This window comes from Porcisia hertigi, chromosome 22 (genome assembly GCF_017918235.1).
Source record: "Porcisia hertigi strain C119 chromosome 22, whole genome shotgun sequence".
Lineage (NCBI taxonomy): Eukaryota > Euglenozoa > Kinetoplastea > Trypanosomatida > Trypanosomatidae > Porcisia > Porcisia hertigi.
Window position 1 is genome coordinate 369,600 of NC_090581.1, and position 23,924 is coordinate 393,523.

The 23,924-nt window shown below is 58.2% G+C and overlaps 7 protein-coding genes across 7 annotated transcripts; all 7 read left to right on the forward strand.

The window, feature by feature from the left end:
- Positions 1-23: 23 nt before the first annotated feature.
- On the forward strand, positions 24-212 carry JKF63_04418 (uncharacterized protein; the record flags this gene model as incomplete). Its single annotated transcript, XM_067900403.1, has 1 exon — positions 24-212. The coding sequence occupies one exon, from the start codon at positions 24-26 to the stop codon at positions 210-212; it is 189 nt and encodes a 62-aa protein (XP_067757232.1).
- A 1,205-nt stretch (positions 213-1,417) lies between these two features.
- Positions 1,418-4,162, forward strand: JKF63_04419 (uncharacterized protein; the record flags this gene model as incomplete). Its single annotated transcript, XM_067900404.1, has 1 exon — positions 1,418-4,162. One exon carries the CDS (start codon positions 1,418-1,420, stop codon positions 4,160-4,162), a length of 2,745 nt encoding a protein of 914 aa, XP_067757233.1.
- Positions 4,163-5,287: 1,125 nt separating this feature from the next.
- Positions 5,288-8,929, forward strand: JKF63_04420 (uncharacterized protein; the record flags this gene model as incomplete). Its single annotated transcript, XM_067900405.1, has 1 exon — positions 5,288-8,929. One exon carries the CDS (start codon positions 5,288-5,290, stop codon positions 8,927-8,929), a length of 3,642 nt encoding a protein of 1,213 aa, XP_067757234.1.
- Positions 8,930-10,257: 1,328 nt separating this feature from the next.
- Positions 10,258-12,042, forward strand: JKF63_04421 (uncharacterized protein; the record flags this gene model as incomplete). Its single annotated transcript, XM_067900406.1, has 1 exon — positions 10,258-12,042. The coding sequence occupies one exon, from the start codon at positions 10,258-10,260 to the stop codon at positions 12,040-12,042; it is 1,785 nt and encodes a 594-aa protein (XP_067757235.1).
- Positions 12,043-13,546: 1,504 nt separating this feature from the next.
- JKF63_04422 (uncharacterized protein) lies at positions 13,547-15,361 on the forward strand (the record flags this gene model as incomplete). Its single annotated transcript, XM_067900407.1, has 1 exon — positions 13,547-15,361. One exon carries the CDS (start codon positions 13,547-13,549, stop codon positions 15,359-15,361), a length of 1,815 nt encoding a protein of 604 aa, XP_067757236.1.
- Positions 15,362-18,034: 2,673 nt separating this feature from the next.
- Positions 18,035-18,913, forward strand: JKF63_04423 (uncharacterized protein; the record flags this gene model as incomplete). Its single annotated transcript, XM_067900408.1, has 1 exon — positions 18,035-18,913. One exon carries the CDS (start codon positions 18,035-18,037, stop codon positions 18,911-18,913), a length of 879 nt encoding a protein of 292 aa, XP_067757237.1.
- Positions 18,914-19,730: 817 nt separating this feature from the next.
- On the forward strand, positions 19,731-23,411 carry JKF63_04424 (uncharacterized protein; the record flags this gene model as incomplete). The annotated part of the gene is made up of 1 exon (XM_067900409.1): positions 19,731-23,411. The coding sequence occupies one exon, from the start codon at positions 19,731-19,733 to the stop codon at positions 23,409-23,411; it is 3,681 nt and encodes a 1,226-aa protein (XP_067757238.1).
- Positions 23,412-23,924: the final 513 nt, after the last annotated feature.

The following is a 23,924-nucleotide window of genomic DNA, read 5'->3' on the forward strand; positions in this document are numbered from 1 at the left end:
GGCCCTTTATTTATACATTCATCATGGACCCCTACTACTACCTCCTGGCGTTTATGTCCACCTTCATGGCGATTGTGTTGTTCCTGCTCACACGTAGCGCTGGCAGGATCGCAAAAGAGCGGAAGGCCGAGGCTGCTGCTTCCTCCTCAGCAGAGGGCGGCAGTGTGGCCATGGGCAGTACCCGCGCTCGCCGTGCTCGCCGCGAGGAGTGAGATATCACAGGAGGAGGAGCCCGCACCACGCGTGCACGTGTGTGTGTGTGTGTGTGTGCGTGTGTGTGTGTCTCTTTCTGGCCCTAATTTTCAGTAATGCGCATGCGTAAAGTCGCTTTTTTTTTTCTGTTCCCTTGACAAAAAAAGCGCCACCGCAGCGGCTGAGGGCGAGGAGAGAGAGAGAATAGCAGGGAAAAAGGCAGCTCTTGTCTTTGTAAAGGTGTGTGTGTGTGTGTGTGACGGATACAGGGGTCAATCATCACAGGGATGCGCGTAGGCTTGGCGACATCAGGGGAGAAAATGAACTCTATATTCCACTCTATGTCTTTTGCTCCCCCCCCCCCCCCCATCACGTGGGAGGGTCCACACTTCTCTCTGACCGCCGCCGCGGCCCCACTCCGCCCCCCCGCGGCCCCTCGCACACCTTTTTATTCTTTTTCCCCCATTATTTTCGTTTCGGAGCGGGGGGGGGGGAGGGGGGGGGGGGCCAGCGCAGACATGTACACACGGGAGCATTTTGACTGGGCGGTGTCTCACTCAAAGGTGGTCCTTCCAGCGCCGCGCAAGTTTAAAAAACGAAACTAAAAAAACTTGACGGTGACGGTTGCACAGTGAGGCGGGAACATCATCTCGGGTTGCGTGTTGCAAGTGCCCCTTGCTGCTGTGGAACTCACCGCGTTCCCTTTCTTCCAGGGCCCTCTCTCCGGATTGTCGCCTCGCTTTAACGCATCCACTCGATTCCTCTCTCTCTCTCTCTCTCCTCTCTCTCTCGCCCCCCCCCCCCGCTGCGCGCCACCCCTCTATCAAGACTCAACACGTTCATATTTTTAAAAGTTCACCCACATTTGCTGAGAACCAGAACGTTTTTTCTGGGTTGTTCTTGCTGCTGCCACTTGCATGCGCAGTGCTCAGAGAAGGGGTAGGAAGGGGCATCGATTTGCCATTGTGTAGCACACATCCTATCCATACACACACACACACACACACACACACACACACAGACGCGTGTGTGAAGAAGGAAAAAGGGGGAACTTTGAAGGGGCATATATCAAGTAAGCGTGACCGTGTCCCATAACGGGAGTCGACACGGCCCGGCAGGACTTCGTTCACCGCGAAGAAAAAGAGGGGGATAAAAAGAAAAAATTTTTTGGGAGGTCTTTACTCTTCCCCCCCCCCTCCCCTCTCCCTCTCCCTCTCCCTCCAGTATGAGCAACAATTACTTACCTTTCTCTACGGCGCCAGTCACGCGTGGTGCCGGTGTATCTACGGTCTCTCACCAACATGCGCACCACCAGCACCAGCACCACGTGGCTAGTGCAAGTAGCAACGGGCTCATAGACGGAATGCTCCCCCCGTCATTGGCGACGCGGTCGCCGAGTGTTCCATCCGCAGCGGTCATCGGCAGGGGTGTTGGGGGTAGCATGCTGCCGTATCCGATTCCAACTCCGCAGTCTCAGCAACAACAGCACGCGGCATCAGTGGCCATGATGAACGCTTGCGGCCCAACAGGCACCGGTGGCGTGGGAATGCCTAGCAGTGGTCCTGCCGTCCCGGCGCCACGTTCCGCCGCCGCCTTGCTAGCAGAAACCACCGGTGCGCCGCCGCCGCCGCCCGCACCATCGCGTGCCGCCAGCAACCCTGCAGGCATGGCTACCGTCACAGGAGGTGGTGTGTCTGCGGGCATCGCCGCCACAGCCGCCACAGCACCACTGCTTGGCGCTCCTTCGGTCACAACTCACACGCCGCCTTCGGCAGCGGTAGCGACAGCAACACCCGAACCAACCACTGCTTTGTCAGCAACTACCTTAATGTCACCGACGTTCAAAGCCTTTACAACATCTGCCTCAGCTGTGCTGTCATCGATGATGGACGTCGACCCGATGGTGAGCCCTGTAGAAAACGTTGGGGGTGCTGCTGCGGCCGCCATTGGAGTTTCCTCGGAGCCGGCACGGCTGCCTGCTATCAATCCACATTCTAGGATCGAAATCCAGCTCACGCTGTCGTCAACGCAGGAACGCGCTGATGCAGACGACGATGGTGCCTTTGGTTTTGAAGAGCAGTCAAGGGAGGACTGCACGTCCGACTGCTTGGCGCAAGTTCTGATGGCCCTCAAGAGTCTAGACTCCTATGCTTATCCACAGGAAGATTGTCTCGAGAGGGAAGCAAAGGAGTGGTACGGCTTCATCCTCGACTGCGGCAGCCCTCACCGTGCAGCGGTTGCCCTCAAAGCGAAGATGTCGCAGCTGATAGACAACGATCTGAGTATGATGCTGGAGGGCTTGGCCGGTGCTATCATTTATTACAATATCTGGAGTGTGGCCTCGCTCTTTGGGGTTTCCGAGAAGAAGACGCTGTGTCATCTCGTGCTGCGCATTATATTGAAGATGCTTGTCGCGCACCGCCGCGCGCCGCATAACGCGGAGAGGTACGTCTCAGTGCTTCTCAAGATGCTCATTGTAGGCTGGGTGAGCATCAAGGGAATTCTGGATACCGTCGAGCTGTGCCTGCAGAACGAGGAGCTCATCCACATCGGGCTCCGCATCCTTATACACGGCTTCCATAAATTGCAAAGCGCCTCTGAGCTTCGCACCGCCTTAGACGCCCGGCCGCGTCTTGCGCGGCGCCTCGCTGAGGTGTGCACGACGGACCCTGCACTTGAAATAGAAGTGACGCTGGTGACACGTTGGTGGCGTAACACACCGCCGTCGATATGCGGCTCAGTGCCGATGGAGAACCCTCAAGTAAATATTCCTTTTAGCCCTGTGACGTGCATGGAGTACTTCCCCATCCGTGATGAAGTGGTGACCGGCGACATGAGGGGCGTTGTCACTCTTTGGGGACCACCAATGTCGTCTCGTCAGCCTTCGGTCAAGAATGCACTGGGCCTCCAGCACATCAGCGTTCGCCAACGAGGTGTCGTGCCATTGCCGATGGACTGCGTGCCGATAGCAATGGCTGGCCAGCGCCTGGATGGGCAGTACCTTGCTATTGCCGGAATGCCACTCAAGTCGCGCAAGCCGTACTCGAAGTACTCTGAACAGCCGCCTACTCGACCAGGCTCCACCCCTGCTCCCGCGATCGCCACGACAGCAATCGACAGCGTAATGGATGGCGCCGGTGCTGCAGGGGACGCGACAGGGCTGCTGACGGGGGCGGCTGCCGGCACAGGAAACGCCGGCGCCATCATCGTCATCACATGCAACGAGAACTCGCTTCGGTGGACCAAGGGTGAGATTGTTATGCGCCCACCCGGTATCGCTCTGACCGCCATCACAGCGTTTCGCAATTCCATCGTTGCCGTGGGTGAAAGCGCTGTCAGCGCTGCTGCTGCCGCCGCCACATCTATCTCTGGTGGTGGATCAGGGTCAGGTATCTTGAGCGGCAACGCAAGTGCCCCTCACCGACTCAGCTTTGTCGACGTTGTGAACGGCGTCGCCATGCGTCAGATCCCGAAGGCGCACGACAACTACATCACCGCCCTCACGGTACTTGAAGAGAGCAGCTACGTTCTTCTCTCTGGTGGTCGCGATGCTGCCGTGAAGATGTGGGACCCACGCTCACGGGAGGACACTCCTGTCGTGAACACCGCGCTCTGCAAAAAGGCTCTTCACAATGAAACCACCATCTCATCGCTCCACACGGCTGGCTACAGCATCATCACGACCGACGTCAACGGTGCCATGGTGGTGTGGGACCTCCGGAACATGGCAACGCCTCACAAGCGGCATCAATTCGCATACCCTATTGTGGACGCGACCCTCATACAAGACAATCGCGCTGCCATCGCCACGAGTCGTGGTATAGTGACCGTCAGTCTTGACACGCTCGAGCCTGAAGATTTGTTTTATGATAAAGGTGCTTGCACTCGCCTGCTGGCTAACGATACCGGTGACCTCCTCTTCGCCGCGTGGGGGAGCGAGTTGGACGTCTGTGGAGTCTCGGGTAGGTGAGCGTTGTTGTTTTTTTGTTGTTGTTGGAGATAACCTGAAACTGTTTCCGTTGAGAGAGGGGGATAGGAAGAGAGAGCCGGGGGCCGAGGAGGGCGGCAGGATGGGGGATAGGGAGGGGAGGGAGGGGGGGCTGATGCGTCGCAGCTATACATTTGATCGCTGTTCCTATGCCTCCTTCCTTTTTCCCTCCCCCGCCACTGTAGACACTTTGGCTCCTCACCCCCCCTCCCCCTCAAAAAAAAAGGAAATACGGGATCTGCAAGTCTCCCCCTTATTATGGCTCGTCGATGTTTCCCTCTGTTTTTGTCGTAACGTTGTGTGCCGCCCTCTTTTGTTTTACTATTTGTTTTTGACGTGAGGTGTGTGTTGAGCGGTCCCCGGGACGCACTTTGGAAGGTGCCCAGCGACGGCTGTCGGGCCCCCTAACTCAACACAACATTATACGAGAAGCTTCGAAGCGTATCGCACAATTCTGTGCGGCTATGCTGCTCCACTCCCCCCCCCCCCCCACACACACACACACCGGCCCCATCCCGGCTTTGTGAGTTCCAGATAATGGTGAGCAGTGCGTGGAGGGGAGGGGGGGAGTGGAAGAAGTTTGATCTGCCAAGTGCGTAGGAGCTTGTAGCTAGTCGCTGCATACCATACGTGTAGATCCCATCGCAGCCTCTCTTCGCACAATTAAAAAAACAATAACAAAATCTCTCCATTAAGAGCGAACAAGTCGAAGAATAGAGCGCATGTTGTGTGTGTGTGTCTCTTTCCGTACGTGTCTGTGTTTCCTCACACCTTTTCTCCTCCTCCTTCCATCGCCCCCGCCCAAAAATGTGTGCATATACACACACACACATTATATATATATATATATATGCACTGATGTACGTGGTCAACGTCATCTCTTGCTAACGCCATGAAACCACAGCGCATAGGTAGAGCGTGTTGGCTTTTGGGGGGGTCGCTCTACGGCCGTCTTTTTTTTTCCGAAATAACCTCAGCAGCGCTTCCCGCCTCCCCTTTCCTTTCACCACCGTTTTTTTTTCTTCTTCGCCAGTGAATTATTCGTTCAGGCCTCCCGACGCTCCTGTGGCTCCCTCCCCCCCCCCCCTCCCGACCCTGTGTGCCGGAATGTATCGCTGCAGACCATGCGGTGTCGTGGCCACGTCTGCGGCAGTTCCCTGTGTCCACACAACTCTCAACACAGTCACTCGCCGCTACACACCCATCTACACCCCTGACCCGGCCACCGATCACCTCGGCACCCTCCGCAACACGGACGAATGTCGCATCCTGTGGGCTCAGCACATCCCTGTGCCATCGCTTTCACGTGCCATAGAGCTCTGGCTGCGCTTCGGCAATGATCCGGTCGTCCACACCGCTGCTCTACCACCACCCGCCGACAGAGCGGAGGGGGACGCGGTGCCGTCCTCGACATCGCCCTTCGCCTATGTGGAGGACTACATGGGGTCGAACATGGTCACTGGTACACCTGAGCACGTGAAAGAGAGCGCTGAGCTGTGGTCAGCGTACTTCGAGGCCAAGTACGTGCGACGTATGCGCCAGTCGCGCCGCACATCAAAGCAGTACGTGGGCGTTCTTGGCGCCAACGGCGGCGGCCGCGGGGCGAGCGACAACAGCGGTGCCTCCTCATCACTGGCCAACCTTTTCCTTGACGAAGCCGATAATCCGAACACCAAGTGGGACGCCGACACGTTCTTCCGCGAGCTCGCGTACCTCAGCGAGCGTCATCTCAAGACGAAGGTAACGAACTACCTGCAGATCGAGAAGCTGCTCTGGGGCGGCGCGGCACATCCGGACACCTTTGTGCCCTTTTTTGAGGCCTTCCAGCAGCAGACCATCACCCGCATTCCACTCCCTGTCCCGTCCATCTGGGTGTACGAGAGCACCGAGGCGAGGAGGAAGTGGGCGGAGCGCTATCTACCGGCCTGCAGTGCTGCACACGCATTTTTCCAGGAGAAGTTGCGCCCCTACATTGTCGATGCTGCTGCGCAGACGAAGCTGCTGTCTGACGTTGCCGACGCCTACAAGGAGGTTCATGCGATCCTGCTGGAGCGTCACGCGCGACTGGTTCAAGCAGGCGTCGTTCCAAGTACTTGGACAGGCGGCAACGCGGCTGCTGCTGCGGCGGCGGCGGAGGAATCCTGGGCGGCAAACGAGGTGGAGAAGGAGCAGCGCCGAATAGACGAGAGCGTCTACGACCCCGAGGACCTCCTCGACACCACCACTGAGTGGGCTACCGAGCACGCGAAGATCGAGGCAATTCTCCATCGACCTCTCAGCAGTAAAGGCAGTGCAGGGGGTACGTCTTACGGTTTCTCCCTTCAGGACTTTTGGATGCACACAGAACGCAGAGAAGCACTGGAGACCGTGCATGTTCTCGAGTCCGAGTCCCTCGCGCGTGTTGCGGTCGCTGCGCGCCGTCGGCTCTACAGCGAAACCCCGCTCCCCGATGTTCTTGCAGGATTAGAGGAAAGCGTTGCCAAGGCACGCCTTGACCTGCGCGCTGCGGTGCTGAAGCCGCACTTTAACAGAGTGTGGTGTCGCATGCACTACGTAAAGTTTGGTGCTTCCTCACTCGTGCAGCACACCCACACGGCGAGCCGGCAATTGCTGTTTCACTACGCCGCCTCGACGCAGGAGGTGGCAGCTACGGCCCAGATGTACTACGCCACGAAGCCCCTGAGTAGCCAGCTGGACTACGCCTCGCCGTACACCTTCCGCCGCTCTCTGGCGCAGCACTGCTCACGCTACGGTGTTGATATGGCACACGCGGCGCAGCAGCCGCTGCTGCTCAGCGCTGCCCACCTTGCCAAGGCGGAGGGGGTCATGGGCCGTGTAGTACAACAAGCAGCCGCCCCGTTCGGTGTGCGTCGTCGGGCACAGTGCAGCGCGCGTAAGGCAATCGCCCAACGCCTGCTGAACCCCGTCAAGTCCGTACAGGTGACAGCACCGGCCCCAGAGCTCCTCGATGGAGGTGCCGATTTCTTTTCCATATTGCGAGATGAAAAAGCACCAATGGCAAAGGTGGCCGGAGACGCCATCAAGGTTTGGCCGCTGGGTTCGCGGCAGACAGTCTCATACGACTGGACGTCTCCAGCGCTGGACAAGCTCCGACTGAGGCGCCTCACCTGCGGCACCCTCACGGCCGAGCAGGCAGCGCAGCGTGATCAGCTGCGGCAGGCGGGGCGGCTCGAGATTTCACTGTGGCGGCGACGCACCGCTGAAGAACGTCAACGGGTGCGTGAAGAGGCCCAGAAGGAAGCAGCCGATGTCCAGGCGCTCATCGCCGAGACGCCGGTCCTCGAAGAGGTGTCTGCGTACGCGACACGCCTCTACGCGAAGCTCACCCGCGAGGAGGCGGAAAAGCCGCTTCCGTCGTCGAGCGACGCCGCGTCGACGCCGCAGGCGTTGGACGAGAGCGGCGAGGAGTGGAGCTTTGCTGTAATGCTGGACGATAACGTGCCGCTCTCGGAGACGCAATCGGTGGAGGTGTTCCTCCCTTATGTCGACGCAGCGGGCCGGCGCTTGCCGAACGGGGAGTACCGCGTGATGGTGCGTGCTGTGGACCGTGAGTTGAACCCAACGGATCACCCGACGCTCATGAGCGATGGGGTTTCCGCCCCCTTCACCGTTCTCGACGCGCTTCCACAGCTCTACATGCAGTACACACAGCGCCAGCACACCGCCAGCACAACTGCAGAGCCGCTGCTCGAGGGCGACATGGCAGGCAGCGACTTGATGCCGTTCTGTGCGTTTCTTCGAGAGGCCGGTCTGCAAGTCTCCCTCAGTGCTGAGTTTGCCATGGGGCAGTCGTTGGACAAGAGCGGCAATGTCTCGATGGCGGAGCTGGCAGCCGTGCTGCGAAGCACGAAGCACCACCGCAGTCAAAGTGAGCACGGCATCACTGATGCCCAGCGTAGCATTGAACCACTGTGCCGCCTACACTGGTCCTTTTATCACCCCGGTGCGACTGAGCAGGAGTGGGCAGCGGTGCGACGTCGTGTACTGCAGCGCGCCATGGAGGAGGAGCGCGATTGGTGGATGCCCGATCCTATGCTAGAGGTCTCGGATATACGGACAGACAACGCAAGCGCAACCTCCTTCTCGTTCAGCGCGTACCCCGCCGTCGCACGCTATGGAACCGAACTGTGTTCAGTTCTGCCTTCCCATAGCTCGAGTCACCTGGAGTACAACCTGACGCCTCCATCCCCTGTTCTCAAGGCCGCTGCATCCAGCACCGGCGCTCAGGTGCGGGCAGAGTGCACGGTGGACGGAACCGGTGCCATTACATCTCTGCATTACGGTGCACCGATCAGCGCGGCGGATGTCACGGTCGAGGATGCGTTGAGGGCGGCCATGGAGGCCATACAGGTGGCGCAGATGCGACACAGCACGCTGTCGATGGTGAAGCTGGGTGCCTTCGAGAAGCAGGCTCAGGCAATGCTGTTCTGCGGCATCCACGGCCTTGAGTTTGGTGGCAAGTACGGTCGAACCTATGCGTATGCATTCAATAAGGCGAAGCGCGAGATGATCGAAACAGCCGAGGCCGGCTACGCCGCCTCACTCCAGGCCGCCGACTCCGAGAAGCTGCGGCAGTCCGATCAGGAGCAAACATCGACTGCCGTAGATCGCTTTGCATCACAGACGAACCCTGAACAGCGTTTGACCCGTTTCTCACCGCGCACGACCTTGAGCAGCTACAGTATGGAGAATATGACGCCGGGCCAGACGTCCACCTGGGGCTCATAATAGAGCGCACCAGACAACGTTTTGAGGTGGGCCCGCGCGGGGGGGGGGAAGGGGGAGGGAGGAGGAGGTGTAGAGGGAGGGGAAGCGTGCCACATGCCCCCCACCCCCCCCTTTAGTGTTACTTACGCTAGCGCGCATTCCCACGGGACGTCCATAGCCCACACCTACAGACGGACAGGCACAGAGACAGCAAGGGGGGGGGGGGGGGGGGAGTCAGTGGGGAAGAAAAGAAAGGAGGTGCCGATCCCCGTGTTTGTAATCGTTACCATCACATCTACATATTCACTTCATCAAAGAGCATGCAGCAAACGTGCTGCTTCTCTTGACGCCATATATATAAAAAAAGGGGGCTGATACAAGCGCACACATACACAAACGTGTTTACATACCTCCACACAGAGGCGGGGGGGGGGGGGGGGAGATCCACAAACGTTCGTGAGAACGTGTCAAAACGGTGGCGATCAGGGTGAATCTAGGTCGCTGTAGCGGTGTGTCGTGTGGCACTGTCCGTGGCGCTGATATTCTGGCTTTCCGTGCACACAGGCTTATGTTTTCTCAACGGGCAGTGTCGCCCGCTTTGGCGATTACGCGAAATGCAAGCCCATGCATTCGAGCGCCTAGCGTTTTTTTTTTTAAAAACCTCTCTCATGTCATTGCTGCGGGTGTATGCACCTCTACAATTCTCTCGGTGCTCACACTCATCACCTCGGCTGACCCGTCCCCATTTCACTTTTTCCTCCCTTCACACACACACGCACACACATCTACAAACCGTCATTATCAGCAGTATTTTCCTGCGCTCAGCCCCCTCCCCCCCCTCCCTCCACACACACACACACACACCACCCATACCCCCCACACACCCCACACGCACGCCGTGGAGGCATATTTTATAAGGGGGTTACGGATAAACCCACAGGGAGACGGAAACAGGAGGAGGGGTGGGTAGGAAAAGTCAACAACATTTTTAAAAAAGTAAAGAAGGAGGAGGGGATTTGTAGGGCTCCCTACTCACCTGAAATCGCAGCGGTGTGCGCCTGGGTATCAGGGCAACATCGAGACCTCCCTCCTCCCCGACTACCCCTAGTCTCTTTATCTTTGGTGAACAAGCATAGACGCTGCGCTCTTCATATAACGACCACCGTTTTTTTTCCCCGTTTCTCCTCGACTTACCGTACACGCATTTATCGTTCCATAAAGAAACAAAGAGCGAGAGCAAGAAAGACCGAGAACGTGGGAGTGTCTGGTCAACCTCGGAGTTGCTCAGCGCAAAGCTCCTCAGGCGCAGGCGGCCCCCCCCCCACCAAAAAAAAAAAAGGGGGAGGGTCATGCCATCCCTTCAGGAATACTGGCAGAGCGGCTTCCGCGGGCTGCACATAGAGGAATGCATCAACAACGCGTTTGCGGACTTTGCCCCTTACGCCGGTGCTGATCAGCAGCGCATTGTCATCTCTCGTCAGACGCCGACCCCTGGCAAGCGAATAGGATGGTGCAATCCAAGTAGCGATAGCAAGGAGGCAGCAGCAGCCGCTGCCGCTCTTGGTACCCCCATTGGACCTGCGTCGCACATGCCATCCTCATCGGCTGTTATCGTAGAGGACAACGGCGACTTCACCGTGCAGATGAGCGACCCTCGCGCCGGCTCGATGGCGTTCTCCACAGCAGGCAACATGCAGATGGACGCAGCCGTACGTTTAGACATGCCAATGTGGCCATCGTTATCGCAACGAACGGGCAGGTCCTCAGATGAAGAGAGTTCCACCGCTGGTGTAGGCAAACCCTTCGCCGCCTCCCCCGCGATGGAGTCGGTCAGCGGAGCCTTTGGGGAGGACAGTGCAAACAGTGTGGCTCAGGGAGTTGCAGGCGCAGACTCTGCAACACCGGCGGTACCGCCCATGCTCCCTGTGGAGAAGCCAGCGCCGTCTTACCTGCGCTTTATCGATTTCACTCGACCCCTCACGATGCCTGTGAGCAAGGCTGCTCCCTCTCACACACCCGCGACTCGTTCACCGGGACCGTGGGGGCAACTAGAAGTTGACATCTCCCTACCGAACTGGTCCCTTAGCCGACAGAGCATCGGGGTCCGGGCAGGGCCTACTGCACTGCGAATAAATCATACTCTGTCAGCCCCCACGTCGACCATGAACTCCACCTCTCTCTCCGACGATGACCTCCTGGCTGCCACTAAAGGCGCTGGGGATGACACGAAGCACCGCTCTCAATACACACTCGACGCCGCGGTTTGCATGCCGTTTGGAGGCAGCACCCCCGATGGATCGAGAGTGGTGAGACGGACGCTTGGCGGCAAACCGGTGGTCGTGCTACCCGCAGCGCCGTGGGCACTAACGTGCGGCATGCAGCTTCCTCTCGCGCTTGGCGACACACTCGTCGGTATTTCACTTCAGAACAACCGTGCATCTTCTGTGACGTTGCCGTTCCCTGGTGTGGAGTGGGTTGCGACGGCCCCCGCAGCAACCCTATCGGATGCCCCAACTTTCCCAGCCGATTCACCGGGGCCTACCGCGAGCCGGGAGCACTTTGAAGCTTATGTGCCCTCCCTTCTGTATCCACGACACAATACCAGCAACGCCCACGTCACCATTGGCTCAGGCGACGCCGCCCCTTCCGCCAGCGCTGCAGCAGTTCCTCTTTACGTCGCTATCCCATCAATCTCGGTAAGCCTCTTATTGGTGCAGACGCTCTCCAGCCACACCCTTGTGCGCCGTGACGGATCGAACCTGTCTGCCTCACATCTGGACAATAGTGGGAGTGGGGATGGCGCCAGCGCAAACGGCTCCCGCATTGCAGCCTCGTACGACTGGCGCCGGCTCCCCACGTTGATTGGTGTCAACGTCGGCTTTAACCGCGACCAGTTGCGCGTGAGCGCCGCATCGATCCTGCACAATGGCGAGGTCGACCTGGAGACGGCGGCAGTGCTCGATGTCACGCCGTGGATGCCCCGTATGCCAAGTTTGCTCAAGCTGGGGTACAACAACGCTGGGAGACTAGCGGCGGGCATGACGTCGCTCTTCTATGAGACAGTGACGGCCACGCTGGGGGTGCACAAAGCACGTGGCGAGCAAGCGAGGTTTGGCATTGAGGTCAGCTTCTAGAGGCGTGCACCACTGCCCCACGGGTGGTACCGTCGCCCTGCTTATCTTTTTTTTGTGTCCCTCGTGGCAGAGCAGGATTGGTGGGGGGATGGGGGGGGGAGGAGGGGAGGGGAGGGGGGGGAGGCACTATGCGTACTTCAACGGCTTGCATTGGACAACAACGAGTTTTCAGCATCGCCTCGCCTCTTTTTTTTTTTCACCACGCGGCTAGCTGGTCCACCTGAACTGTCCGATCTGTCGTTGAGTGTGCCCTCCCCCCCCTTCTCCCCGAATCATAGAAGAGTCGTGATCATCTAGGCAACGATGTATGCCTCTGGGACCGGGCTCGGAACTTTTGGCTAATCAAGTTGATTTCATTTATTTTTGGTTTTTACTATTTTCTTTTTCGTCGCGCCCGCCCAGCATCGCTGGGGACGTTGCATTGAAAACAAAGGAAATATTCTTTCAACCCCTCCCTCCTCCTACTCCTCCCTACCCCCGTCGAAAGCCTTGCGGAGGGGCAGAGGTGCAATGCTAATATTCGCGCTTGGTGAATGTGTGACAGGAACTTCTCTGAAGGCCAGTCCGCTGTCCCCACACCACGCCAGGGAGGGCGATATATATATATATATATGTTCGTATACATGTCTGTGTGTATGTGTGTGTGTAGATGTGTGTCTACGTGTGCCCCCACGGGAAAAAAAAATGACCCCCCCCTTCCCGCCTTCTGACCAAGACAGAAAAAAAGTATCTGCGTGCCCTGCGAGCCGTGGACCGGGTGATGCATATCCGCCTAGTCGTTTTCTCCTTCCCTTCCCTTCCCCTCCTTTTTCCACCGGTTCTGCGAATATGTTTGTACTCATTTTCTTCTCAACACTCTCTACTCTTTGGTCCGCAATGCGGACGGACTCCCCCATTCACTCACATTTGTGGCCACATTGACTGCAGCTCACCGAACCGTGCGTTGCTTCCATCTTTTTTTTTTTTCTGGTGGTGGTGGTGGTGGTGGTGTTCCCCTCTCCCAACCTTTTTTCTTTTGAAATTCTCCTGGCAAATATATACATATTTATATATTTGTAGAGGCCGTACACCTTATCACGGGTTCAGAAAATAGCATTAGGACACACTCATCTCTGCCTCCTCGTAGATCACCTTCTTCCCTGCCCCCTCTCTCCTCCTCCCCCCCCCCACCCCCTCAGAAAAAAAAAAAGACACTCACGCGCTCTGAGAGAGGCGAAGTTCCATACGCCACCACCGTTCGACGCCCTTTCCTACGCTTCCCTCGACCTTGCACACGCAACAGCTGTGGGCGAGGTTGGGCTGTGGCTTCAGCGCCACTGATTCTATTTCTCCGCGCCGCAACACATCAACATAGCTACTGCCACCAGTTTGTACTTCATCTTCACTTAGCTGCGCGCGTGTGTGTGTGAGGGGGGGGGAGTTGCCGCCTCTCATCATTTTTCTTTTTGGTTTCTGGGTGCTATTTTTCTTCAAGTATTTTTGTTGCTGTTAATCCGTCTATTTGATGTCTCCTGAAGTGTGCGGGGCAGATGGCTGCGGCGCCCAGTCACTGCCGACACCGCCACTCTCGTCGATGAAGCCATGCGTCAAACAGCGCACACCACCACGCTCGGGTAGTGCCGCCGCCGCCTTTTCAGCTTCCTCGAAGGTGCTCTTGCTCTTGCAGATGCTGCTCTGCGTTGCCGGTATCAACCTCTGCTTTGGTTGGTGGTCTGTCAAGCAGGAGCGTGCCATCACAAAGCCTTATTTCATAGCCGAGAGCACTTTCACGGCTTCGGTGACCGCTCTGGCGGCCGAAAATCACGACGCACGTCGTGCCGCTGCTGTGGCGGCTGCGAAACGGCTTGCCCCGCCGGGTAAGCCGCACCCCGTCTACCTCTCCACGGTTTACGGCATTAGTCTCACGCAAACCCTCGCAGGTGCGGTTGTGAGTGCGACACTGTTGGGCTTGAATGGACTCTTGCGTCGTTTTCTACAGCGCAGTCAGTCGCTGCCGCGACGCCAAGACCACGCAAAGGGGAGAGCGAAGAGCGCAGTGGATAAGCGTCAGTCCCCCCCGTTCTGTCGGCAAGACTTCCTGAAGATGCTGGTCATGGGCTTTTCCAACATCTTTGGCACGTCGCTCGGCTACGCCGCTATGCGCCGCCTCTCCTACCCTGTCACGCTGACCGCAAAGATGGGCAAGATGCTTCCCGTGATGCTTGTAGGGTTTCTGTGGCACCGCACCCGATACTCGCCAAAGAAAATAGTCTCGTGCTTGCTCATCACGGGCGGCATCATCGGCTTCTTTCTGCTGGAAAACCGTATCAACACCACCGCCAATTCATCCTCTACCACCACCGACAGTAGCGGCCGCAACACCGGATCGAGTGCAAAGGGCCGCGCATCATCGTCCTCGTCATCTCTCTTTGGCATGACACTGCTTGTGCTAAGCTTGCTTATGGACGGTTACACAAACTCGACTCAGGACGTTCTTGTCAAGCGACACCAGTGGAGTGGGGTCTCGCTCATGATGCGGACGAACCTTGTCTCTGTGATGTGTGCTTTGTGGCTCCTCTTCTTGCTAGAATTCGGGGAGAAGCCGTGGCAGTGGCTGGGGTCGTTCTTGCAGCATTCAGCGGTGTCAGCGGTGCGCAGTCCTCTAGTGTCGAACAGCGCACTCGGTCGCCCATTGGGGGCGTGGTTGGAGGGCACTGGGGCAGTTTTGACCACCTCCGCGGTTCCCTTCAATGACCTCTCACACTTCGTTGCCTTTCTCGTGGACTGTCCGGAGGCCCGCCACGATGTGTTTCTCATGAGTCTTCTGAGCGCACTTGGGCAGCTGTTCGTCTTCCACACCATCACTGTATTTGGAACCCTCGCGCTGACTGCCATGACCCTGCTACGGAAGAGCGGCAGCGTCATCCTTTCCATCGTGGTGAATGGGCATCCCGTGGAGCGCGCGCAGTGGGCCTCACTTGGCGCCGTGTTCGTGGGGGTCATTGCCGAGGGCTACATCAACATTGAAGAGGCCTCACTTTCCCAGCAGCGAAGGGCACAAAAAGGCAATGGCGCCAGCCGCCGTAGGCAACAACACTCCGTGAATGCACCGTTCTCTGCTAAGGCGGTGCCCCTCAAGGACACGTCGGCCCCCGAAGTCGCGAACATAATTTCGAAAACCACAAATGGATCACGGGATGCGGCGGATGCAGCGGAGCCAGCGCACGCCGAAAGGCAGGTCCTCCACAAAATGGCCTCCTCAATCCCAGAATCAAAGAAGATGCAACAAACGCAACCGAGGCGGCGGGTGAAGGCAGAGCAGATTAAAGGGAGTCAGTGAATGGCCACCGGGGGGGAAAAAAGGGAAGTGCGTGTGTGTGTGTGTGACGGAATCGATCCCAGAGGCTTTCCTACTCTCGCCAAGCACACCGCAAGGGGGGAGCCCTCTTCTGCATCCTCTATTTCACAACGAGTGCACCCGTTGCGGTGTAGCTTGTGCGTGGCACAGTGTGTCACCTATATTGTCTGCATCCTCTCCCCGCCCCGGTGCCGCCCCCCCCCCCCTTGTCCTGCTCCTGCTTGCTGCACCCCTGTATAGATTTGTTGTTTCCCTTTCCTCTCATTACGTGTACGCACCGATCCTTCCCTCCCTCCCTCCCCCTCCCATGCCTTGCATATATCTCTCTGTATATGCCCGCTTGACTGCTGTGGAGGACAAGTGCGTTTTGGCGACGAGGAAGCCGGGATGTACGCTGCGCTCTCCTCCCCCCTTCCCCTCCCTTCCCTGAGAAACCGTTCTTGTATATAACTGTTTGTGTGCCAGCCTTTTCTTTTTCTATTTTTATGATGGAAGTAGCCTTGTGCTTTGGTGTTGCTACCATCACTACCCCCTCCTCCTCCTCCTCCCGTTTGTGTGTTAGTGTCGTTTTTCTTACTTTTTTGTGGCTCTCTCTCCTTCGTCCTCCACCACCCTTCCCCCATCACCCCCCCTCACCCCTCACCCCTCACCCTCCCCTCTCCCCCCCCCCTCCCCTCGCTTGCTCGCATTTCTGCTAAATGGCCTGGTCATTGAGGATGAACCGTTGTCTGTCGTTGAATCGAGTCATGCCCACGAACCGTTCTTTTATCCTTTTCCTTTGTCCCCATCTACAGATATGAGCTGTGCGATCGGTATGCAAAGGGAGGGGGGAGGGGAGGGAGGGGGGGAGGGGGAGGTTGGCAGACGGTGGTGAGGAAGTGCTGCAAAGAAGAAAAAAAATACACAACGACTAGTTGACGCGGTACCCGACATAGGCACTTCTTTAGTCACTTTTGTGTGTGGTGTGCGTTTCGATGCAATGAAGGCACCAGACGAGTTGTCCGAGGTGAGAGGAATAGGTCAAGTAAGCGGTGAAGCAGCGTCGGTGTGTGTGTGTGTGTGGAGTGGAGTGGAGTGGAGAGGAGGGGGCAGTGGCGTACTCCAGAGGCAGACTATCGATCCACAGTCTTACTTTCTCTGCCCCTTTCTCCTCCTCCCATCCCACAGACAGCCACCACGACTCCAACTCTTGTGAAACGTTCTTCTTCTTTTGCGTGTGCGTGTTGGCTTTTTTAATCCCATGACTTCATCCCTGACTGTTCCTCTTCTACCGAGCCAAACTCTCGAACACCTCTCCTCTCCTCCCTCCGATAATAAAAAGAGAAAATGACTTACGCAACGAAGTGTCTCAGCAGACACTGTTTACACAAAGCGCAGCAGGTCTTTGCATGCTTGTGGGATAATCGGCCCTGCCATCGCGAGGAGTACCGTTGGTGCGCGCGCACACGCATCCCCCTTCTCCCCCTCCCCCCCTTCCCGTGAGACCTCCCACCACTGCGTAAATTTCCTCTTCCATTTTCTTTATCCCCCCCTCCCTCCCTCCCTCCCTCCCTCCCCACTCGCCACCTTCCTGTGCGTCACTCTCACCACCCACACCCCACTCATTCCGCTGGTGCCGCTTGTCTTTGTTTTTTTTTTACTTCTGATGAGACCCCCACCGCTGCTGTTGGTGGCGCTTTATCCGCCCCGTGAACACTGGATACACATTTATGTTTATTTTTGTGGGGGTGAGGCGGAATACAAACCACCATGATGGTCACACCCCTTCCCTTGACGGCACCGCATATTCTTTGCGCTACGATCAAGTACGGGAAGACTTGTGTTTTTATTAACGGCCATTTATTCCCCTCGAGGTTGGCTGTGACCCTTTCCCTTCTCTCTCTCTCCATCCCCCCTCCCCCTCACTCCCTCCCTCCCTCCCTCACAGCCTACCTCAAGGAAATAGAGAGTAAACATACATACACGCGCTTTGCATCTGCGAGTGCTGGCACTATCCCTCTCCCTCCCCCCCCCCGCACGGCTTCTGAGGTCATGAGTCTGCCGTGTACTCACTTACCCGCCACATTGCACGACTCAACGATACACGAAGCGGTACCACGTGAAGATGTGGGCGGGGTCCAACACCCGCAAGTAGCCTCGGTAGAGGGCGCCAGATCTGCATTATACGTAGTGGCTGAGGATAGAGGGCCCGAAGCTCCTGCGATAGGGTCTCGTTGTGAAGTCGGTGACATCTACAGCAGCAGTACTCACCCTATCTCCACTTTTGATGGATTTGCAGCAGCGTCCTCCGTGAGTGCATCTTCTGCGCCGTCAACCTCTCTGTCGCCGTCTAGCTACACAGCTCCCCGAAATGCGTCCACGCAGCCCCATGCGTTTCCCGTGAGCACGAAGTCGGCGCTGGTCTCATCGTACCCGCCGCCGCCGCCGCCGCCTCCTGCTGCTGCTGCTGCTGCTTCTCAATATGTACACCCTTTGTGTGGCCTCGACAACAATTGTTTCCACCCCCTGCCGCTGGGGCACGAGACGACGTATGGCGGCACCGGACTGTTGTCACTCATCAACCCTGGCGGGACGTCTCTTGTCGAAGAAAATTACACATCGCACGTCCACCAGCACGGCCTCATTGACGAGCTTGCCGCACTTGCCTCCGGCTCGATGCATGGGTGTGCTCCGCTGACGACTGCTGTGTCGTTCACCAGTGACGGCTGGAACGCATGTGCGCCTGCACACTCTACATGGCAACCACCGGTGCCATCGCATCCGCTATCCTTTTCCTACGAAGCGGGGTGGAACAACCCATCGGGTGTGCCCCATACACCCGATTTTACCGGTGGTGGTGGTGGTGTTTTGCCCTACCTGTGGAGTGAACCCTGCGTGACTCACATCGACCCCGCGTTGCCACCAGCTACGCTTTCCATCAACAACATCTGTAACGTTGTTCCACCCAGACAAGTCGACGGAACAAGCTCGGTCTTGGGCGACATCCCGGCACCACCGGTGCTGCCTTCCGTCGCTGTCTTTGCTGGTGGCGCACAGGAGGCCTTCTGGCGTCGTTCGTGCCTCCGAGTGACGTGTGTACCTGTGTTGAGGAGCTTTGACCGAGACGACGACGACGGGTTGCCAGAGGTATCCAGCGATGCACCCCCTGTTGTAAGTCTGGGAAAGGGCGAAGACACCATCCGCAGCAGCAGCAGCAGTGGTAGCGGCAGCCATATCACTGGTGGGGTCCGTGTAGAGGGGCTTGACGAGCTTGTGTGGCGGTGGCTGGACACGCTCGGGATGACGGACGCTGTCGAAGACGTTGTCTTCCCTGGGGCGGGTCGTGTACTGGTTTTATGGACTTCGGGCCTCACGCGCGAGCCAAACAGCAGAGGCTGCGGTGAAGGTGGTGATAGCTGGATCTCATCAACACCAGGGGAGCGGTTGGGGCAGCTGCTCGCTCTCAGAGGTGGTGGTGGAGAGCGCCGCGACAGCGCCGTCCTTGATGCGCCGCGCGAGGTTGTGTTTGATGCAATGCGGCTGTTGCTTGACTGAGCCGAGGGCGGCACAAGGCAAGCGGAGTGTTCGTGTGACGGGGGTGGGGAGAGAAGGACGGGGGCAAGGGGGGGGTCGTCTTCGTCGTGGTGGTGATGAGAAAAAGGGGGCGTGGTGTGTGTGTGTGTGTGCGTGTGTGTGTGTTTGGTTTTTCTTCGAACGGGAAGGAGAGACGGAGAAAAGAGGAGAAGAAACGGATCCCTTGTATTCAGTTCACCTCCTTTTTTTTATCGGGAAGGCGGGTGGGGGAGGGTGGGGGGGATTGTGAGTGGGTCATCTGGATTACACAGCAAAACACGGAGCACGCCAGCCACCTTTTAAAAGCACAAACAGCAGCCCTAACCCCCTCCAAAAAAAAAAAAAAAGTGGCTGCTGATGCGCTATGGTCAGACCGACCTAGTGGCCACCACCGCAGATGACGCTGCCTTTGCAGCGCCCTGCTTCTTCCCTCCCGCACTGACCACCGCCACCATTACCACACGGCCACCACTATGCAGCTTTGCACGCGTGTGCGTCAACAAAATCGTGCTCCTTCCTGCTCCCGCCACGATTCGAAACATCTACGCACACGCATATATATATATGTGTGTATATGTATAGACAACAGCGGTGCCACAAATTACGATTCCCCGAAAAAATAAAGGAAAAACGCGTCACACATCTCAAGACGGTACACGTAAACGTGCACGCATCTCCCCTCCTCTCCCCCCCTCTCCCCCTCCCCTCCTTCTCTATACGTACATATGTCGTCCACTCCAACATAAGCCAATCACCTGTGTCCCTTCAAGATATTGCACGCACCACGAGTCAGCGCCGGATGCCGACACTGCCAAACATTACCAGCGATGCAGCAATGCATCTGAACCAGTACCCCATCCCCATGGAGGACGAGGTCGACGCCCGGGACATTGCAGCTCTCTTGGCAGAATTGCAGGACGTCGGCCGTACAGCCGCGAATGGCAGGGATGCCGCAAACACGGCGCCTCACTCACACCCCCGTGACGGCGTCGGCGAGGGAGGCACAGGTACCAACACGAGAGCTCACCCTTGTTCAGGATCCGCTGCCCGCCTAGGACACTCTTCAAGCACCGCTGTAGCCGCATCCAAGGCGCTGGCCCCCGTAGGCTTTTCCACATACAACTCAGCCGATGCAGGGCTTAGTGATGCGCAGCACGACTCGCAGCGCTTATCAGCCACGCCGCTTGGCGTGCGGCTGACACCGCTAGGCGGCGGTGACAGCGCAACCAACCCTTACCCCATTCCATCACCACCGCCGGCAACCCACCGGCAGGCAGCCGCGCCTACTTCCCCCTACCGCGCCAACGCCGTTGCAAGTGCGGGAGCACCGCGACCGTCGCTGACGCCCCAGTCAGCGCTGCCTCCACTACCAAGTCTTGCAGCTCGTGCACTAGGGGCGGCTAGCAGTAGTGCCACAGGGAGCGGAGGGGATCCGACCAAAGTGACCCCCTCGTCCGTTCTCCCTGCTGTTTCTACATGGCCCACCTCAAGCGACGCGACCGCCAGCGACAAGGGGAGGACGCCGTCAAAGGCCCCCGCTGTCGTCGCTGATGTCGTGGCCACTGCGACCCCGTCAGCGCTTGCGGCTCCGCGAGAGGTTAACTTTTTGCCCGTCATGTGTGCTCGCTATCTCCGCCCGGTTGGCCTTACACCGACTGCACGGTTGGGTCATACACTCACTCCCGTGACCCCAGAGACACTGCTTCTCTTTGGTGGCCTCGACGTTCATGGAGAAGAGACGGCATCGCTCATGGCCTTCAACGTGACCAACACTTCATGGGAGCCCCTCTACACCCATTCAGGGGCCCCGGTGGCGCGTTACAGTCACGCCGCCTGCGCCTACGATGGGCGGTACCTCGTCATCAGCGGCGGCGTTGCGCAGCATGGCAATGAAGTCCTGAACGACATCCACATATACGACCTCCACACTCACCAATGGCGCTGTGTGTGGGATGGGCAGCGGGATGGGTCGCTCGAGAACCGAAACGAGCCTGGACCGCGCTTTGGGCACACAATGGTTCTGCACGACGATCGGCTTTACCTGTACGGTGGCAAGACAACAAGTGAATCACGTCTGCACACACAGCGCGGCTCCGGCTCTGGCGGTGCGACCTCAGCGACGACGGCAGCTGCGACACTTGCGAGTGGGTTGGACGTGTACGTGTTTTCGCTGAACACCTACCGCTGGCGACGGCGCGTGCGGACCGTTAAGGAGCGCAGCATCTTTCCCGCAGCGCAGAACGCAGGGGTCGATGGCGAGGACGTGAGTGCGGAAGCTCAGCTAGAGGTGCGCGCCCGTCCGGCAGCGCGTGTCTTCCACGCTGCCTGCATCCGAGGGAACACTATGTACATCAACGGCGGCTCGGGTGTGTCGGAGGTGCTCACCGACACCTGGTCAGTGCACCTGAGTACGGGCGAGTGGCACTGCGTCCACCGTGGCGGGACCGCCGATGCCATCCCGCGTGAGAAGCACGCCATCTTTGTCTGCGGCGAAGCGCTGTTGCTCGTCGGCGGCTGCAGCAGCGGTAGCGTGCTGCACGAGCGCATAACCGGCAAGTTCACTCATTTTGCCGTGGTGTTGCCGCTGGTCGGCACCGCAGTCAACACCCCATGTTGGATTCCAGTGGCGATGGGCAACATGTCTATTGTCCAGCCACACAAGAAGAGCTTTGCCGCTGCGCTGACGGGTGGCTTCGTCTACGTTTTCGGTGGTGTGAGCGGTGCGGAGCCGGCAACAAACTCGATGGTGCGCTTCTTGGCGGCAGACGGGTACGTCTCAGAGAACGACCCGGTATCGGGGCACAGCAGCGTAGGCGATGGGAGCATGCAGCGGCTCCGACTGAAGCTTCAGCAGTTGCAGGAGCAACAGCGAGGAACACCTTTCGATTGCTATGTGTACGCTGGCACATATGGAAGCGCAGATGTGGCGTCGGCTATTGCGCGTCTGCCAGGTCCGTGGTCTCTTGGAGGGTCTGGGGAGGACGTTGGGCTGCAGAAGCGACACCAGCATGTGAAGGGTGGGGAGGAGGATGTGCCGATCGCGGGCCTGCATCGTGCCATTGTGCAACAGCGTGCGCCGCTTCTCCTCAAACAGCTTGAAGCCTGCCGCTCTGAGTTGTACAACTGTGGGGGCGGGGCCGTCTCGTGCAATGCCAAAGCACCCCTTCAGCAGCACCACACATCGTCCGGTAGCGTCAGTGACACAGAAACACGCGGCCAAGGCGACGAGGTGGATGTACTCTTGCGGCAGGTTGCCGAGGGACACCGCGGCGGGGCCACGAAGACAATCAGCACGCTCTCTCCCAGCAAAGGGGGCTCTGCGGCGGCAGGCGCCTCGGTCGGCGGAGCAGCAGGGGGTCTTCCAGTTTACTTCACAAACGGCACTGCGCGCGTCCCGGGTTTAGAGCACTCACTCACGGCTGATGCTCTTCAGTGCATCATCGACTACGTCTATTGGGGCGGCCTGAAGGCCGAATACCGAGCGCTGCTGGAGGAAGAAAGAGATGAGGACGACGACGGCGGTGTCGAGGCGAATGGTAAGCGCCCCACTGAGAGCACGAGTGCCATTAGCTTCACGACCGAGTATCGACTACGTCTTGTGCGGACCCTGGAGTGCGTCAAAGCAGTCGGTGAGGCTTACGCACTGGCCCCCCTGGCGGCTATCTGCGCGGGTCTCCTGGCGGGTGATCGCGAACAGGTGCGGCTAGCACGGCAGCGGAGCGGCGAACAGTTGTGCAGCGACATGGCCGCACTTCTCAGCGCGCCGTCCACCGGTCCCAACACGACCATGCTGGTCGTGGATCCCCACACAAAAGAACAGTCGGCGCACGTCCTGCATGCCTGCGTGTTACTCACTGCGAGTGATTTCTTCACAGAGTTGCTGCGGCCACTATATCGCGCTGTCATCGGCGGGACGGCGTGCGGTGGCAAATCGTTCAACCAAGTCGGCTCACTTTCCGCGAAGCTGAGCACGGCAGCAGCAGCCTCGCCCCTCGCACTCCTTACGAGCTCCTCGAAGAGAACTCTCCTGATCGGGCCAGTGCCCCTGCCGATCCCGGCTGTGCACCCCATCCTGCGCTACCTCTACACCCAGCAGCTCCAGGTGTCTGATGAGATTGCATTCGAGGTGATGCTCGGCGCCCATGAGCTCGGCCTCACGGAGCTGCAGGCGCTCTGCGAGGCTGTCGTCGCTCGACAAGAAGTGAACTACCAGTCGTGTTGCTCCCTCTACTACCTCGCACGCAAGCATCAGGCCCCCCTACTAGAGGAGATTGCGCTCCTGACGGCTGTCTCAGGATTCGCGGAGGTGTCTCACACCTCCGCCTACCAATCCCTTCTCGAGGAAGAAAAAATGCAAATCAAAGCCGTGGCAGAAGAACTCGGCTCGTCGACTTGGTTGCCGCCGCCACCGCCAAGAGAAATGAAGTCAAAGGCGGCTTACAGCGCGCTCTGGAACGCTTCGGCACCTTCGACACTGTAGCGGCGATGTACGCCGACACGCATGCAACAATTGTACTCGGGCTCCTCCCCCTCCCCTCCCCCCCCCCCCCCCCCAAAAAAAAAAACAACAATAATAAATGGGCCCAGTGAATCGACATGATGGGATATAGTCGGTCGAGAGGAGGGAGGAGGGGTGTACGTGCACGATGGAGGTGTGGTCGACTTTTTTGTTTGTTTTGATTTTTTCTGTCTCTTTCTGTTTGCATCCCCCCCCCCCCCGCCCGGTGCGCCTTTCTCCCTTTTTGAAGATAGAGACTAGCTAAACGTGTGTGTGTGTGTGGCGAAGGGGGGGGGGCATGAAGAAAAGTCGTGACATATTCTGAGCTCCCCTACCCCCTCCTTCCCTTCCGTTCCTTTGATGTCTTGTCAGGGGCACACTCTCCATGTACCGATCGACGGTTTATGTTTTGTTTTTGCTTCATGTACTCAAACGTTGGGGGAAGGATGCAGAAGGAGTCTGTTTTCCTTGATTATGCACCGATAAGAATCACGT